The 15,501-nt window shown below is 38.5% G+C and overlaps 2 protein-coding genes across 2 annotated transcripts in view; one reads left to right on the top strand and one right to left on the bottom strand.

Annotated features, from left to right (window-relative positions):
• Window positions 1-2,490, top strand: part of atp10b (ATPase phospholipid transporting 10B) — a 34,940-nt gene extending 32,450 nt beyond the window's left edge. The window contains exons 20-21 of the mRNA XM_057349711.1: window positions 267-454; window positions 594-2,490. Of these exons, the coding sequence (XP_057205694.1) occupies window positions 267-454; window positions 594-777 (372 nt within the window). The 3' untranslated portion in view covers window positions 778-2,490. The remainder of the gene's footprint in view (window positions 1-266; window positions 455-593) is intronic.
• Window positions 2,491-3,092: 602 nt separating this feature from the next.
• fbxl3l (F-box and leucine-rich repeat protein 3, like) lies at window positions 3,093-8,162 on the bottom strand. The gene is given in 9 exon segments (XM_057350240.1): window positions 3,093-3,681; window positions 3,683-3,741; window positions 3,743-3,897; window positions 4,206-4,350; window positions 4,352-4,378; window positions 7,565-7,667; window positions 7,722-7,724; window positions 7,832-7,877; window positions 7,880-8,162. Coding segments are annotated over 9 exon segments (1,221 nt in total). The 3' UTR covers window positions 3,093-3,281.
• Window positions 8,163-15,501: the final 7,339 nt, after the last annotated feature.

The raw sequence follows: 15,501 nt of genomic DNA, 5'->3' as shown, positions 1-15,501 counted from the left end.
TACGAAGCCGTAACGGTAATGTATTCACCTTAATGATACTACAACCTTAAAGATTTCAAACCGTCCTTCCTTTAAAAGTTTTAAGATCTAAATGATGTAGTATAGGATAGTATATTTTTATAGTCCTAGTACATCACATCACTTTTATTGCAAAATCTTATTTTTCCCCTATTTGACCCCTTTAATAGTTATTTACCGTTGTTGTAAGAATAGCCGTGTTCTCCAGTGTTTGTAATGGTAGGTCTGTTTGTTTGTTTGGCTTACAGACAGTTGTACACTGGGCGATCATGATAGGCAGCGTGGTCATGTACTTCATCGTGACTCTGGCCTACAGCGCCATCTGCATCAGCTGCAACCCTCCATCTGACCCCTACTGGATCATGCACAAACAAATGGCCGATCCAATGTTCTACCTCGTCTGCATTTTAACAACTGTTGTTGCTTTGCTGCCAAGGTATTTCTATTCAGACAACCTCCATTACAATATCATCTACTTCTTTCCCCACACAGCTCCTTCCGCATTGCCAATCGAATATGAAACCCTTCTGTTCAAATGACAAAAGGCTCGGCTTCTCATGTTTGGTCTTTTCCAGGTACACCTTTCATGTCCTGAAGGGAACGCTGGCCCCCTCCTCTCACCTCCGTGCGCGGCAGCTCGAGCGCCTCCCTCCCTCCCTACTACCGGGAGCAGAGGATCAGAGAGGGGCGTGGCCTCGGAGACACGTGCGCGTCCTCTTGACACGGGTCCCAGAAACGCACAAGAACTCGGCTCCGTGACCCAGCGCGTAAACTCAGACTCGAAGAGAATGACAAAGCTTGAATTTTTCAATGTAGAAATCTGTATAAAAGTGATATGTATGTTTTGCACACATTGAGGCAGCGCCAGGTTGCTTATAACCCAGCCGATGAATAATATGAATGCCTCGAAGCTGTGCATTTCAATTTTCAACGCGCTCTCCGCACAAGCGAACCTTGTGCATAAGCATCGCACGTTGCCTGCTGTGTTTCCGAGGCTCCGACTGACTCACGTTTACACTCCACACTTGATCGATACACCTGAATAATTTCTCCTCAACACCTGAATCTCATCTGCCGCTCTCTCCGGATGCAGCTGAGCCTTTTTCATCCTGCCAGACCGACTTCCTGTTGTCATGTGGACCACATTTGTATGCACTTGCGCTTTGAGCAGCGATCATGTAATAATTGAGGTTTGCAGATGTTACGTAATACCGCCGTTCATATTCAGGGCTTGTGCGTGGTGACAGAAATACAAGCACCGCTATGATAATAAGGAGGCTGGGTCTTCCTGTCGCGTTTAAAGAGCTGTAATGGTTGTTATATTAGAAGAAAAGCAAGTTTGCGTTTGTCTATATGTTTGTGTGCGTGTAACATGCTAAGACAGAACGCACGCTCGTGCGTCTGCATTTGAATATTGAATTGCCTCACTGACGTGTGTGTGACGCTCTCCACCCATGGTGGGGTCAATGATGACCTCATAGACAGATAGAGAGAGCGAGGATGTCTTTGTATCCTGATATAGCATGTGTGTAACATATACTGCAGCCAAAGCTGAGTTTTTTTAGACGTGTGTTGAGTTTGTGTAGTCAAGAGAAGGCGTTTTTATGTAATGATGTCAGAGGTGCTTCTGACGGATTGCTTCTGCTATCTAGTGGTGGTGTGATGAGCTGCAAGTATGACCATCCATTCAGGGTGAGAATAATATAAGATGGTTGAAGTGAATGTTTTAAGGACAGATCCTTTATTCAACCCTCATAGCAGTGTTTTCACTTACTGTACACTTACTGAAACGTTTATTTAAACCGTGAACTCTATATTTAATTAATTTAATTGGTGTTACAGGTGAATAGGATCACATTTCTCCTTTGACTTTATTTAAATGAAACTTTTTTAACATTAAAGAATGTTAATTTGTGTCGGGACTTCATTTGTTTGTATGTTTACAACATGCAAATTGGAGATAAATACTCCAAGTTACTGACAATGTTTTTTTTTGTTCTAGTGTTAATGTGATTAACCATAACCTTCAGTCTTTTTTTTCAGGTTGTTGATTTAATATATATATATTTAATTAAATCAAGATTTGCACTTTGATTCATGTTTACTTTATTTGTTCCTTTAAATCCAAATGTGTTTTTTGTTTGTTTGAGATATTATAGACATCAAGTCATTAATGTAGGACTGTACCTCCCTTAAAGCATTAAAGTCAGTGTTAATATTTCAAGAAAAACACAAATTACCCCTAAAAAAAGAAACTCCACTGGAACACAAAACATTTTGTAGTAAGTAATTGTCTTCATAATTTACCTCCATTTTAAATATATATTGTTTTGAGTCAACCTTGCATTTTAGGAAAGACTGTAGTTTAAGATTAATGACAGCTGTTTTGTGAATTACAGAATATCACAAATTATAGCATTGGTTTGTCTTATCTATGATGCATTTACACAAAATACAGATTTGTCATAGGTCTCAGAGATACTACAGTATTTTGCAATGACGCAAAAATAAAAGATTATACAGAGTATAAATTGATCTGCATATTTGTATATAAAGTATACATATATACAGTATATAATAAATATCAAAATTTTACATATAGGTGTGTGTGCATATATCAAATACAAAATATAAACTTCTAAATATATCAAATACATTTTAAAGAATTACAAGGACAACAAAACTGCTTGAGCTGTTTAAAGGCATGTCCAAACAACAAAAAATGTATGAACACATTTCCTAAAAATAAAGTATACAACAATTGTTTTACTCAAGTGAGACTTAATAAATTAACTCTTATCATAATGCTAAAATATTGGTTTGGGAATTCCTGATGACTGTAGCTCTTTAGTTTTTATCTCAATTCTATATAAATAATTAAAAACTAAAAATATTTTATAGTTTTATAAAAATAGCTGCTTTCGTGTGTGCACACTTGTGTGTGGAATTGTAAACAGCTGGCATGAAAATCCCATCTCATGTGAGATCCAATCACAAATCGTGTTTCTACTACAGCGGGCTCGCAGCATTTTTACACCTAATGATTTTCCAGATGTGAAGTCAGATGTTTTCTTTCCCATGATGTATTTTAATTACCCGATTCTGTTTAATGGTTACCATGCCTGCCAAATGCAAACAGCTTGTCTGAATAATGAGTAGACTGGAGTGGCTATCTAAACATTTTAATGACAAGTGCATCTCTGTAAATACGTCTACGCTGTCTGTTTTTTCATATTAGGTAGCGACAGGGCAAGTTGGCAGAACTACCATGTGGGCATCCTATCTGGGAACCAAATGCGGCCCAGATGTTCGGAGACCTCTCTGTGGGTTTGCTCAATGTTGTATGTGTTGTCAGGAATAAGCACTTCCTCCATGATGGACAGCTGGCTCAGACGACCACCACACATCTTTACAAACTCCATGAATCCACTGCAAGTGACCTCACACTTGCCCAGACCAATGGCGGTGAGGCTCTTGCATCGTTCTGCGATACGGATCAGCTCTTCGTCCAGCGGCTCTAGCCCGTTGGCGCATACCACCAGCTCCACGAGATGCGGGCAGTTCAGCCAGATACGGCCCAACATGTCTTTGCTGACCGCCCGGCCAAAATACAGGTGTGTGACGGGCGTCTCCTCGCGAAAGAAGGGCTTGTGGCTCGCACTCGTGGGGCGAGTGGTGGATGAGGGTGTCCCAGCCGCTCTTCTTGATGGTGTGGAACTGGGTTTTCGCCTGGGTTCTCACTCACCACGTCGATCCGCAGGTGCTCCAGATGAACGTGCTTCTCGGAGGACAGGGCCAGAAGAAGCTCATCGCTCAGCAGGTGGTAGTTAAGAGCCAATTCCCGCAGGCCGTGGCATTGATCAGCCACACAGAGAATGCCTGGATGGGCCGGAAACCACATGATGAGTTCATAAATAAGGGCTAAACTGATTACAGTAGCAAAACTGTGTGTAATGTGTGTGTACATGCATAATATTGACAAAACAAGGCACGGGAGGGTTGAACTGACGCATTTGAAAACAGACAGGAGCATATTAAAATGTATAGAATTTAGAGATACGTTTGTGGGGATGAGTTGATATTTTGATAGCCATAAATTGGATGTTGACTGTAGAGGATGTAAGTTTATATTCTCTCTACATCCTAACCTGTTTATTTTTCCATGACTCATATGACATCATACTGACCTGCAGGAGATACCTGAGGACAGCTGCTCATCTTCAGAAGCTTGAGCATGTCACTGTTGTTGGCCACCAGCACCTTTAAGGAAGGGTCATTGATGGGTGTGTCATCGATTTTTATAGAGGACAGCGACTTTGAATTCACAAAAAAACACCGTCAGCGCTGACACAAAGTGCGACTGAAAACAGACCAGACAAGACGGACAAAGTTAGTGCCGTTGGATATCAGCATAAATATGCTATGATGGCAAGCCTGTACAGCAAGGAACACTTGATATTTTAGATATTTGATAATTGATATTTGATATTTCACTTGATAAACACTTGATATTTGATATTTCTTGATATTACTTGAAAGACACGTGAGCAGAATATTTCGGATTATGACCTGCAAGTTGAAGGCTGCACTGTTACTCCAACAAATACAGTTAAAGACCTTGGCGTTATATTAGACAGCAACCTGTCATTTAAAAATCACATCTCAAATGTCACAAAAACAGCCTTCTTCCACCTTAGAAATGTTGCCAAACTGCGAAATATTTTATGTGTGGCTGATGCAGAGAAGCTCATTCATGCATTTGTGACCTCAAGACTTGATTACTGTAATGCACTGCTTAGTGGTTGTCCTGCATCATCAATAAACAAACTACAGTTAGTTCAGAACGCAGCTGCCAGAGTTCTAACCAGGTCCAGAAAATACGATCACATAACCCCAATGTTATCAACCCTTCACTGGTTACCCATTAAGTATCGTATTGACTTTAAAGTTCTTTTAATTACTTATAAAGCCTTAAATGGTTTAGCCCCTACCTACATAACAGAGCTTCTACCACACTACAACCCATCACGCTCTCTAAGATCTCAAAACTCCAGACTTTTGATAACACCTAGAATAACTAAATCCACCAAAGGGGGTAGAGCTTTCTCATACGTAGCACCTAAACTCTGGAATAGCCTCCCCGATACTATTCGAGGGTCAGACACACTCTCCCAATTTAAATCTAGATTAAAGACACATCTTTTCAGCCAAGCATTCACTAATACATAGCTAATGAACAGCAGCTACGCTAATTATTCTCTTTCTGTTTCTGCCCTCGCCTCGGGATGCCCATCCCGAGGTAGGGAGAGATTCCGCCAGGCCCAGATGAACGTCATATGCCCATCCACAACTAGAGATTACGCCAGCTACATCTGAAAATCCCGTGCCATCCTCCTGCGAGAGCCTGCGGACTGACTGACCATCCAGCTCCATCCAAGGCAATTCCATCACCACCCAAGAAAAAGGCGACCATCTGGCCGGCCCAGCTCAGACAATTCCATCCCCAGCCGAGAGCAAAGACGGACTACCTGTCACATAAATGCTAAATTTACAATACTTGGTATTTAATGCTAAACTTACATCACACGACAGCAGTTTGAAGTTATGGCTGCACTCAGTGACTTTGATTGGAGGTAGCTGGGTGGGTGTTGTAGGGAGTGGGGGGGCTTGTTGGTTGTGGTTCGGGGCGTTTCATTTGTTGGGACTGTGTGGGTCTGGTCTGGTTGGTCTTGTTTTGTGGTCGATGTCGGACAACAGAGGAATAAAGTTAATTATGCCATTACTACTTTTCCCTGGTTGTTCCTCTGTTGTCTGTTGTTGATCGCGGAATGGGACCGGGTTGGACCTGCACGGTTTCGGCGGGTGGGGCTTCCTGGGTCGCGGCTCGTGGGCTCTCCCTGTTCTTCGTGGACGTTGCTCGGTGGCTTTGGTCGGGGTCACTGAGTGCAGCTATGACACGTCAGAGGAGATCTGGCCCTCCCGGCTGAGCCTGGTTTCTCCCGAGTTTTTTTTTTTTCCATTATTCAGCATTGGAGTTTGGGTTCCTCGCCACAGCAGAGCAGTGCAGTGTTGGCTTGCTCACCGGGAGACTGCATTTATTTATTTATTTATTTATTTATTTATTAGATATTATTTATTATAATGATCTTGCTTGGTCTATAAACACCATGCACTGTGCTGTGTTTTACCTTTCTGTGTTTTTCTTATTTGCTCCTGTAAAGCTGCTTTGGAACAATGCACATTGTGAAAAGCGCTATATAAATAAAATTGAATTGAACTTGATATTTTAGAAATCCGGTTCATTTCCGGTTCACACAAAACACATGAACTGGTCAACCCACTGATTCGCCACTAAAGTGTTTCCCGAGTGTCACTTTTGTATTCTTTTGTTTTGTTTTGTTTTGTTTTGTTTTGTGGACACCAGAACAACAGACCAATACAGTATCTGCTCATTGAACATTTCATTTCATTGAACATTCCAGCATTAATATGTGGAGGTTTTCCATTTGATACATTAAGACATACTGCGTCTGACATCTAAATGTATTAAAACAATTTAAGATATGTAAGAGCATCCAAAGGTGTTTTGAAGTTTCACAACAGACTCAGTAAACAGAATAAATAAACTATGGTTGGGACTATTGCACAAAAGTGCTTGAGTACTTTAAATATTTGTCTAAGGAGATTTTATGTGTGATTTTATGCACCTGTTCATAATGTGCATAACAAAAAGAAGCAAAAACCGGTTAACTGAAGGGCTATCATTTCCAGAGTTGTGGGGCTTCCAAAGTTTCCATTTGTTCTCTATTCATTATATAAAAAACCTTAACAAATTCCATCAGCATACACTTATATAAAGGCTCATACTTCTTTGTGATTAGATGTTTTGATACTAGGAAGCAACAAGCCTTAACTTGTTTAACTGCTTATGATGCAGTGCTTTACAGAATCAGGTCAAATTTTTACGCGATCATGACTTTTCATAATTCTAATTACTTTCCATGAATTAAGCGACTAACCCTCCTGTTGTGTTGAGGGTCAAACTGAACCCAAAGCTTTGACATCTTCCGAAAAGTATTTTAAAACCTTGAGTCTTCAAAATGGTCTGCAAAAAATACATTCATATAGTAATAACTTAAATATATGAAAATAATAGTTACGTTTTCTGTTATATTTATATATTTTTCCCATGCCTTCTGGAACTAGAGCTGGAATGGTGTGAGGTTTTTTGATTTGTTTTGTTTTTTAAGAATTTGAAGCATCTATGAGAATCAACAGCTTCTTGTGGTTTCTGCAGGAACTCAATTCAGAGATTCAGAGAGCTCAGCAATCAAAAGTACAGATAAAATTGAAGAAAAGTTATGTTTTGCCCAATATTTTATTTCAAATATTAGTTATTTAAAGTGTGAGTAAAAAGCAAAAAACAATGTAAATGTGAGTAATTTATTAAAGCTTTTATGGGATCAATATAATCCCGCACATTAAATCATTGCTAAAATTTAGGGTTAAAAATTGTATCGTAAGAGTGAACAGATTTATGTTGTACCTGTGACAGGTCCATGAAGCTGGGGCGTGCTGTGGAAATCAGACCCAATGTCTTAATGGCGGCTTCTGCAGATTCTGTGCAGCTGTCAACCTTGTGCATTAAACTGTTTGATCCTTCTGTTTTTACAATATTACATAACATTTGGATTTTTTTTAACTGTCTTAGCATTGATCCCAGATAAATCAATGCTTTCATTGATTTTCACACTGTACACAAAACATTTCAATATCTCTAAAAGGGTTACCTTGATGCTGACATTTGTGACACTGCAGGTGTTGAGCGTGTCTTTTGATGATTTGCTGAATGAGATCTGGTGCGTGGACCTCAGGTAAGATGTAGCCGGCTGGTTCAACTCAAATTCAAATCTCCTCCACAGGTCTGGGATGTGAAAGACATTGTTCCATCGGCGACACACAGACGACGCTCGAGCCCGGTCCACCAGAGACAAGTACTGGAATATGTGCAGGACTACATGGTGTGGCAGGTTGCCCCATGTTTCTTCGGTGGGTTTCTGTGAGTTGGAGGACCCCGTTTGGACATACATTGGAGTGGAACTCTTGTGTCCTTTGTTTCTGCCCTTTAATTGTCCCCTTTTCATGCTGTTTGGCGGAAATATCACAAAAGTATCTGCAACATATTGTGCTAAACAACTTCATAATAAATAACTATATAAATATGCTAAATAACTTCACTTTTCAAATTAAATAAAAATATTACTTTGTTTCTAATTATTTTGTGACACTGACAATAACAAAAGATATATAAAAGGTCAGAGTTTATTTTTTATTGCTGTTCATATATTTTCTTTCTAAAGTTTTGCTTTCAGCACGCTGATCTTGTAGAACATTTAATTATCAGGTTTTGTACAAACAAAATCCAGTTCAATTCAATACAATAGCATTCTGTCTTCAAGCAAAAATACTAAGAAATTCTTAAATTTATGTAAAATTATGATTCAATATAATAAAATATAATTTATGACTAAGACCTAGCTGTCCACTTATAATAGTGTACCCACATGCAAAAGACACAGCAACTGAACACTGCCAATACAAGTACAGCACATCAGTAATGTTAACTCATGATTGCTCAAATATCGCATGTTTTTATTTGCACGTCATATTTGCATAGAGAGAAAAGAAACTCTTCTTTCCCTAAATTTCGATGTACTCGACTTTATCAGGTTTCTTCGTCAACATAGACATACCATCCCCAGAAAAAGCTATTTTCCCCATATTTTACGTTTTAAGACGTGACTTGAGTGAGTTAATAAAAGAACGTCAGTGGCGAACAACAAACGCATACACAGCTCAGAAAAAGTAGGTCAGTGTGTCAAAGAGAAACGTCACCCTGGGTTAAGCCTTTCAGGAGCTCAATGTAATGAGAACCCATGCCTCTCATCTTTGTTTGTCTGTCTGTGTTAGTAGTACATATGTGTTCTCGCACATCATGCTTTTGTGCATTGTTGACCTAAACATGACCAAAACTATTAAATATGTTTCTAATAACCTATTCAAACAACACTCTGAAGTTACAGCTGTGGACCACAAAACAAGATTAAGTGGTGAGGTAAATTTTAATATAGTAACTATAGCAACTGTAACATACGCTTCTTATATTCTTTATCTCAGATCACAAGCACACATTAAGCAAGCTGCCACTTCTGTGATGCAACACACTCAGCCCTGTATGAGAAATAAATGTGTTTTCATGTGTTCTTCGATTGCAGTGAAATTTTATTTGAAAACCAGATACTGCATCCTTTTTTGTGTTGTTCTGGTTCCTAAATAAAGTTTTGGTTCCTGCAATTTAACTATGCTACTAACCTAGTTGTGTTCTATTAAAGGGGGTAGAAACATGGCAGTAAGGTAAAACAGATCCTGCCCCAAAATTACCCCCAACCCCTTTTAAATATTATCCTGTAACATGTAGTGTGTGTGGCCTTGACATTTTAGCATGTCTATGTAAATATGAATAAATGCTTGATGAGACAAACAGTGTTGCATGTGTGCAGGCTTTAAACTAATTGTTTTTGAATATACAGTATGTGCATCCATGACAACTAACAAGATGTTGCTGTCAGATGAGGTTCCCTGTTTTCAATGAGAAAAAAAGAAACGGGATCAGGTTTTCAAACCACCAACCCAAAAGCACTAACCACCACACCAGTTGGCCTATTTACAGGCACACTTGAAAGTGAAGCCCATCAAGGGTAAAATTTGCCAGCAATTGCAGCGGTAACGGTATTTCACAGCTGAGAATTCTCCTGTCACATACCGTTCCCCCTGTGTTCCCCCTGTGTTCCATGAGATAGAAAGTTCATACTTGTCTCATACTTGTCTCACATTTGTAGTGTTGACTCTCAAAACCACAACAAGTAGGTTCTTAGAGTTTAAGGCTCATATCACTAAATCTTTCAAAGCAGGAAAACCTATTATGACAACTAAAAATGTTGATGTCAGATAGGGTTCCACTGTGTTCAGTGAGAAAAAAAAGAAGGGGGGCCAGGGCTTCAATCCACCAACCCGCACACAACAAACCTTAAGCACTGACCACTACACCAGTTAGCCTATTCTTCAGACCCACTTGAAAGTGAAGCCCATCAAGGGTAAAATTTGCCAGCTATTGCAGGGGGAACGGTATTTCACAGCTGAGAATTCTCCTGTCACATACCGTTCCCCCTGTGTTTCATGAGATAGAAAGTGCATACTTGTCTCACATTTGCACTGCTGACTCTCAAAACCAATACAAGTAGGTTCTTAGAGTTTAAGGTTCACATCATTTAATATTTCAAAGCAGAAAAACGTATTATGAAAACTAAGAACATTGCTGTCAGATGAGGTTCCCCTGTGTTCAATGAGAAAAAATAGAGGGGGGCCGAGACTTCAAACCGCCAACCTGCCTATCTCAAACCCAAAGCACTAACCACTATACCAGTTTCTTCCCACATTTCAGAAGTGCATCGACATTTATAGGCTATGTATTCGTGGAATACGCGGAATATTTGACAATTAACAGATTACCACAACGAAAGGGAAAAAAAGAGAAAAATATGTTGCTGAATTTGGTTCAGTTTGTGACATGCAGCGCTCCACAAATAAGTTTAAGGAAAGGAGATGACAGAGCACATCTTGTAAATTTTCTTTATTTTGCAAAAGCACAATGTTCTGTTTTTAGTTCAAGTGTTTAGTATTCCTATTGAATGACGTATAGTCATATCTGTTTGACCATAAATCATCCTGGAGTTTTTTAAGTTGTTTCTGCTGTTTTAAGTAACAGCTCAAGCGATTGTGCTGGTGCACACACAATATTCCAGCATTGCAGCAACTTGACAGCCTGCGAGTTATTGCCTTTATAATTATTATAAGTGCTTTTTAATCAAATATATGCACGCAACAGGTCACACGAACATTTTCCATTAGCGCTTGAGGAGCAGGATCTTCCAAATGAGGTAACAGATCAGATTTCGGAGGTGGCAGATCCGGATCCGGCTTGTTCCGGCACAAATTAAGACCTGAGTGTTGCTCATGTGCATGCATCAGACTAATTGTTCTGGTCTATGCATGCATCCATGCATATATTTAAAGGGGGTAGAATCCTGGCAGTTGAGTAAAACAGATCCTGCCCCAAAATTACCACCCACCCCCTTGAAATATTATCCTGTCATGTTTAACATGAGTTGTGTGTAGCCTTGAAATTTTAGCATGTCTATAGCCCTATTCGCACAGGATTAGTTTTACCTGGGGCCTCTAGTCATTTGTAATAATTATGGAGGTTTTCTGTGATCTTAATCCTGCGCGAATCGGCCATGTCTGTAATTTGTAAAGTAAAAATTCCCCCGCAAATTAACTTCCATATTTTGACCGAGGTTCTGTGATAATATTAACACAGAGGTTCTATGATAATATTAGTCCTGTGCAAATTGGCATCTCTGTGATTTAGCGGGCTTGTGTATCCTTTTTCAAGGTTTTATCCGATGTTCGCAAATAATGGAGGCTGTGTTGAAGTGTTTTGATAGTGTTTCAGGTGCTGGGTCATATCCATACCTGCCAACACTGTCTTTTTAGCTGGGAGTCTCCCGTTTTGTTATTTCTCTTGTGGAACTGCCATAACGCGATCGTGAATGGACAGAGGGAGATCCCGGAACACGATCGCGGGTCTCAAATGCTGACAGGTACAATCATATTGTTATACACCATAACAACTATACATACAACTCTACATACAAACTATACGCAAAGTCTTGCCATCATATCCGGGAAATAATTCCATAAATTTGGGTAGAATCACAGGCTTATCCTGTGCGAATGCGCCACATGAAATACAGATGTGAAGGGTATTTTCTAAATCACAGAAGGTCCCCAGATAATACTAATCCCTTGCGAATAGGGCTTATGTAAATATGAATAAATGCTTAATGAGACAAACCGTGTTGCTTGTGTGCATGCATCAAACTATTGTTTCTGGCTATATATGCATCGATGCATAAGTTTAAAGAGGGTAGAAACGTGACAGTTAGGTAAAACAGATCCCGCCCCAAAATTACCCCCAACCCCCTTAAAATATTATCCTGTCATTGTCGTGGCGAATCAGTCTTCTCATTGCAAAAAGAATCTCACAGACAAAGGTTCCAGGTGCCAAAAGGTCAAAACTTTATTGCTCAAGTCAACAAAGTGAGATGCCTAGATTTCATACAAATGTGTTTAAAGGGGTCATATGACACGGCTAAAATGAATATTATTGTTTGTTTTAGATGTAATGCAATGTGTAAAACATATATACCAAGGCCGCAATCTTTTGTTTGTACGTATTCTCTTACACAGACTAACGCTATGTTCCCAAAACATGATGATAAGAAGTCCCTTTTCACAGTCACACTGACCTAGCAGGAAGAGAGAGCCTAAGGATTCATTAGAGACTTAAACCATGAATTATTCTCTACTTTCTGTATCAGAAAATGTTGGTGTTAATCATGCTTAAATCATCAATTTAAAATAAGATAATACTGAATAATAATTGATTAAGAAATGTCAAAACCACATAAAAGTATTTGTATTTGAAGTAAGGTGAAGCCACGGCACCGGTCCCTTCAAGTGAATAATGATCAAAAACATAAAGACATATCATGAAATTCCTCCATCATGTGTGTAGTGGCCTTGAAATTTTAGCATGTCTATGTAAATATGAATAAATGCTTCATGAGACATACAGTGTTGCTTGTGTGCATGCATCAAACTAATTGTTTCTGGCTATATATGCATCCTTGCATAAATTTAGTATATAAACTATCGTGGTAATACGATGTCAATGCTCAATTTAAATTACTACGAGTTGATTTACATGAAAGAAACAAAACAATATTTTTAAGCAGCAGTCTCCCAGTAAGCAAGCCATGGGGACAGTGGCAAGGAACCAAAACTAAAAAAAAACTGGGAAGAAACCAGACTCAACTGGGAGGGCCAATTATAATCAAATGTAATTATAATAGGAGGGCCAATTATAATCAATTATGATTATAATAGCTTTCCTGTAGCTCAGTGGTAAGAGCATAGCCTATATGTCAGTGTGACAACATAGCCTACATGGGAACAGAAACATTGTAAATCAAATCTATTGTAAGTAATTGTAGTAAAATTCCTACTATTGTTATACTACTAGGCCATTGTTTAAAAACGTATAGTAAATATAAAAGTATACTACATGATTTACTATCAATTCACTAATAGGTTATTACTATAATATACGTAATATAGGTATTTAATTACATTTACTACAGTTTACAACAGTAGCATAGCCAGAAAAGAGTCTCTGGGTGTGCATTTGAAAAACTGGGTGTGCCACATTTATTAACAGATTAAAGTGCAAAAAAAACCAACTCTGCATATAACGTTGCCACATATCCATAAATATTGTAAGTAAACAACAACAGCACGAGTATGATTTTTTTATTAAAACCCTTTCACACGTAAGTTTAAAATGTTCAGAATGACTCCCTGGCGTGAGTTTTTTTTTCAAGGAAACCGTTAGAATTTATCACTTTAATATGTCCATGCCGACGCGGGACTGCTTATGATGTGACAGACACACCGCAGAACGACAGCAGCTGTATGAGTGATGTATTGCTTTTACGTAATTTTTTCTTTTTTATTCAAAATATTCACAAACTTGTTAGCTATGATATGAAATATCTGATATTCCGATTGTCAAATATGTGTATATGAATGTGTTTTTTGTTTAAACACTTTTATAATGATCGCGTTAGTTGAGCTAACAGTTAGCGGGCGCTGTCATGTTTGTTTGTGCCGCATTTACAGCACGTGAATTTAAATGTATGAAGCCTAAAATAAACATTATGGGATTGAAAGCACTGCATAGTTGTGATATGTAGTATGTGATATATACGCGCCAAAGGGTTAATTTAAGACTTAAAAAAAATCTGCATTTATTTCTAGGTGTGCCAGCTGCCACTTTCGGTGGCACCGGCACACCCGTGGCTACGCCACTAGTTTACAACAGTAAATACCGAAGTATTCGGTTGTTAAGTGGTGACGTAAGCAATACCGTTTCCGAGTCCAAGCATCTATTCATTTCGAGTGGGACTAACGTTACATCTTTATTGAACAATTATTTGTATACAAACAACATGGCATTACAAACCATCTTTGTAATAGAAAATACAGACCAGGTGCATAAAAGAAATACAAATTTCTTATTCATCACTTTGAGAGCGGGGCTACAGCTTAAACAGCTGTTAGAGCACTGTTCACGTCACATATTTAAGCGGAGCATTTATTAACTCACAGTCACCAGCCTTACGGAATCTCAACATCAATATTTGAATAAATTATGAAAAATGAATCACTGACTGGCCAAGTGGGATTTCGCTATGAAAATAAAGGTTAGCATCGTGGTTTTCCGATACTTTTACAGCTCGCCATGAGCGTATAGCATTTTTTGTTGTTTGCCACATCTTATTGAGCGTTTGGACCCGGAAACTTCTTCTTCTTTTAGGATTTAATAGCGGTTGGCAAACCAACTTAAAAGGTGCATTTCCGCCACCTACTGGAAAGGAGTATGAAGCGCCCAATGACTAGGAAGTTTAGCAACAAAAGCTACTTATTTATTATTTTTTTAAAAAACGGTATCCTATATCCTATTAATCAATCCTGTTTATTTTAATTAAACAACTAATTCTCGATATATTCTTGATTGTTTTTGTCCATCACCTAACAAAACCTGGATTGACAAATCATTTATTTCCAAATTTCTTAAAGCTTGATTTAGTTGGAAACGTTCTCTTTCATACGTCTCACATTTTATCAGTACGTGTTCTACATTTTCTGTTAACCCACATTTGTCACAATTTCCATTCTCATGTTTTCCTATTCTATAAGCATTGATTTAATAAACAATGTCCAATATGCATTCTTGTTATTAATACGTCCTCTTTCCTGTTTCCAAATCTTCTTCTCTCTGAACCAACTTTCTCTTGTATGCCATATAATTGTCTACCTTTTGTTCCTTCTTCCCATTCCTTCTGCCATATTTCTTGTACTTCTTTCGCTATTATCACTTTTATTTCTGTTTTACTTAATGTCACTTCAATGTCTATTTGAGAATGATTTAAAGCCTGTTTAGCCAGATGATCAGCCTCCTCATTTCCTTTCACACCCATATGTGATGGTACCCACACAAAATTTACTAGAAGTCCATACTGTCTTATTCTAAAAAGACTTTGCATTACTTCAGTTATCATATCTTGCCTTGCTAATGATTTTCCACTTGACAAACTATTTATTGCTGAAAGAGAATCTGTGCATATTGCTGTCTTTATTGGTTGTATTTCTTCTATCCACTGAAGTGCCAATACTATTGCTATTAGTTCTGCAGTAAATACAGAAATATGATCTGAAGTTCTTTTTGACATTTCTTTTTGA

Source organism: Triplophysa rosa, linkage group LG13, assembly GCF_024868665.1.
Source record: "Triplophysa rosa linkage group LG13, Trosa_1v2, whole genome shotgun sequence".
Taxonomy (NCBI): domain Eukaryota; kingdom Metazoa; phylum Chordata; class Actinopteri; order Cypriniformes; family Nemacheilidae; genus Triplophysa; species Triplophysa rosa.
This window is presented reverse-complemented; position numbering and strand designations above follow the sequence as displayed.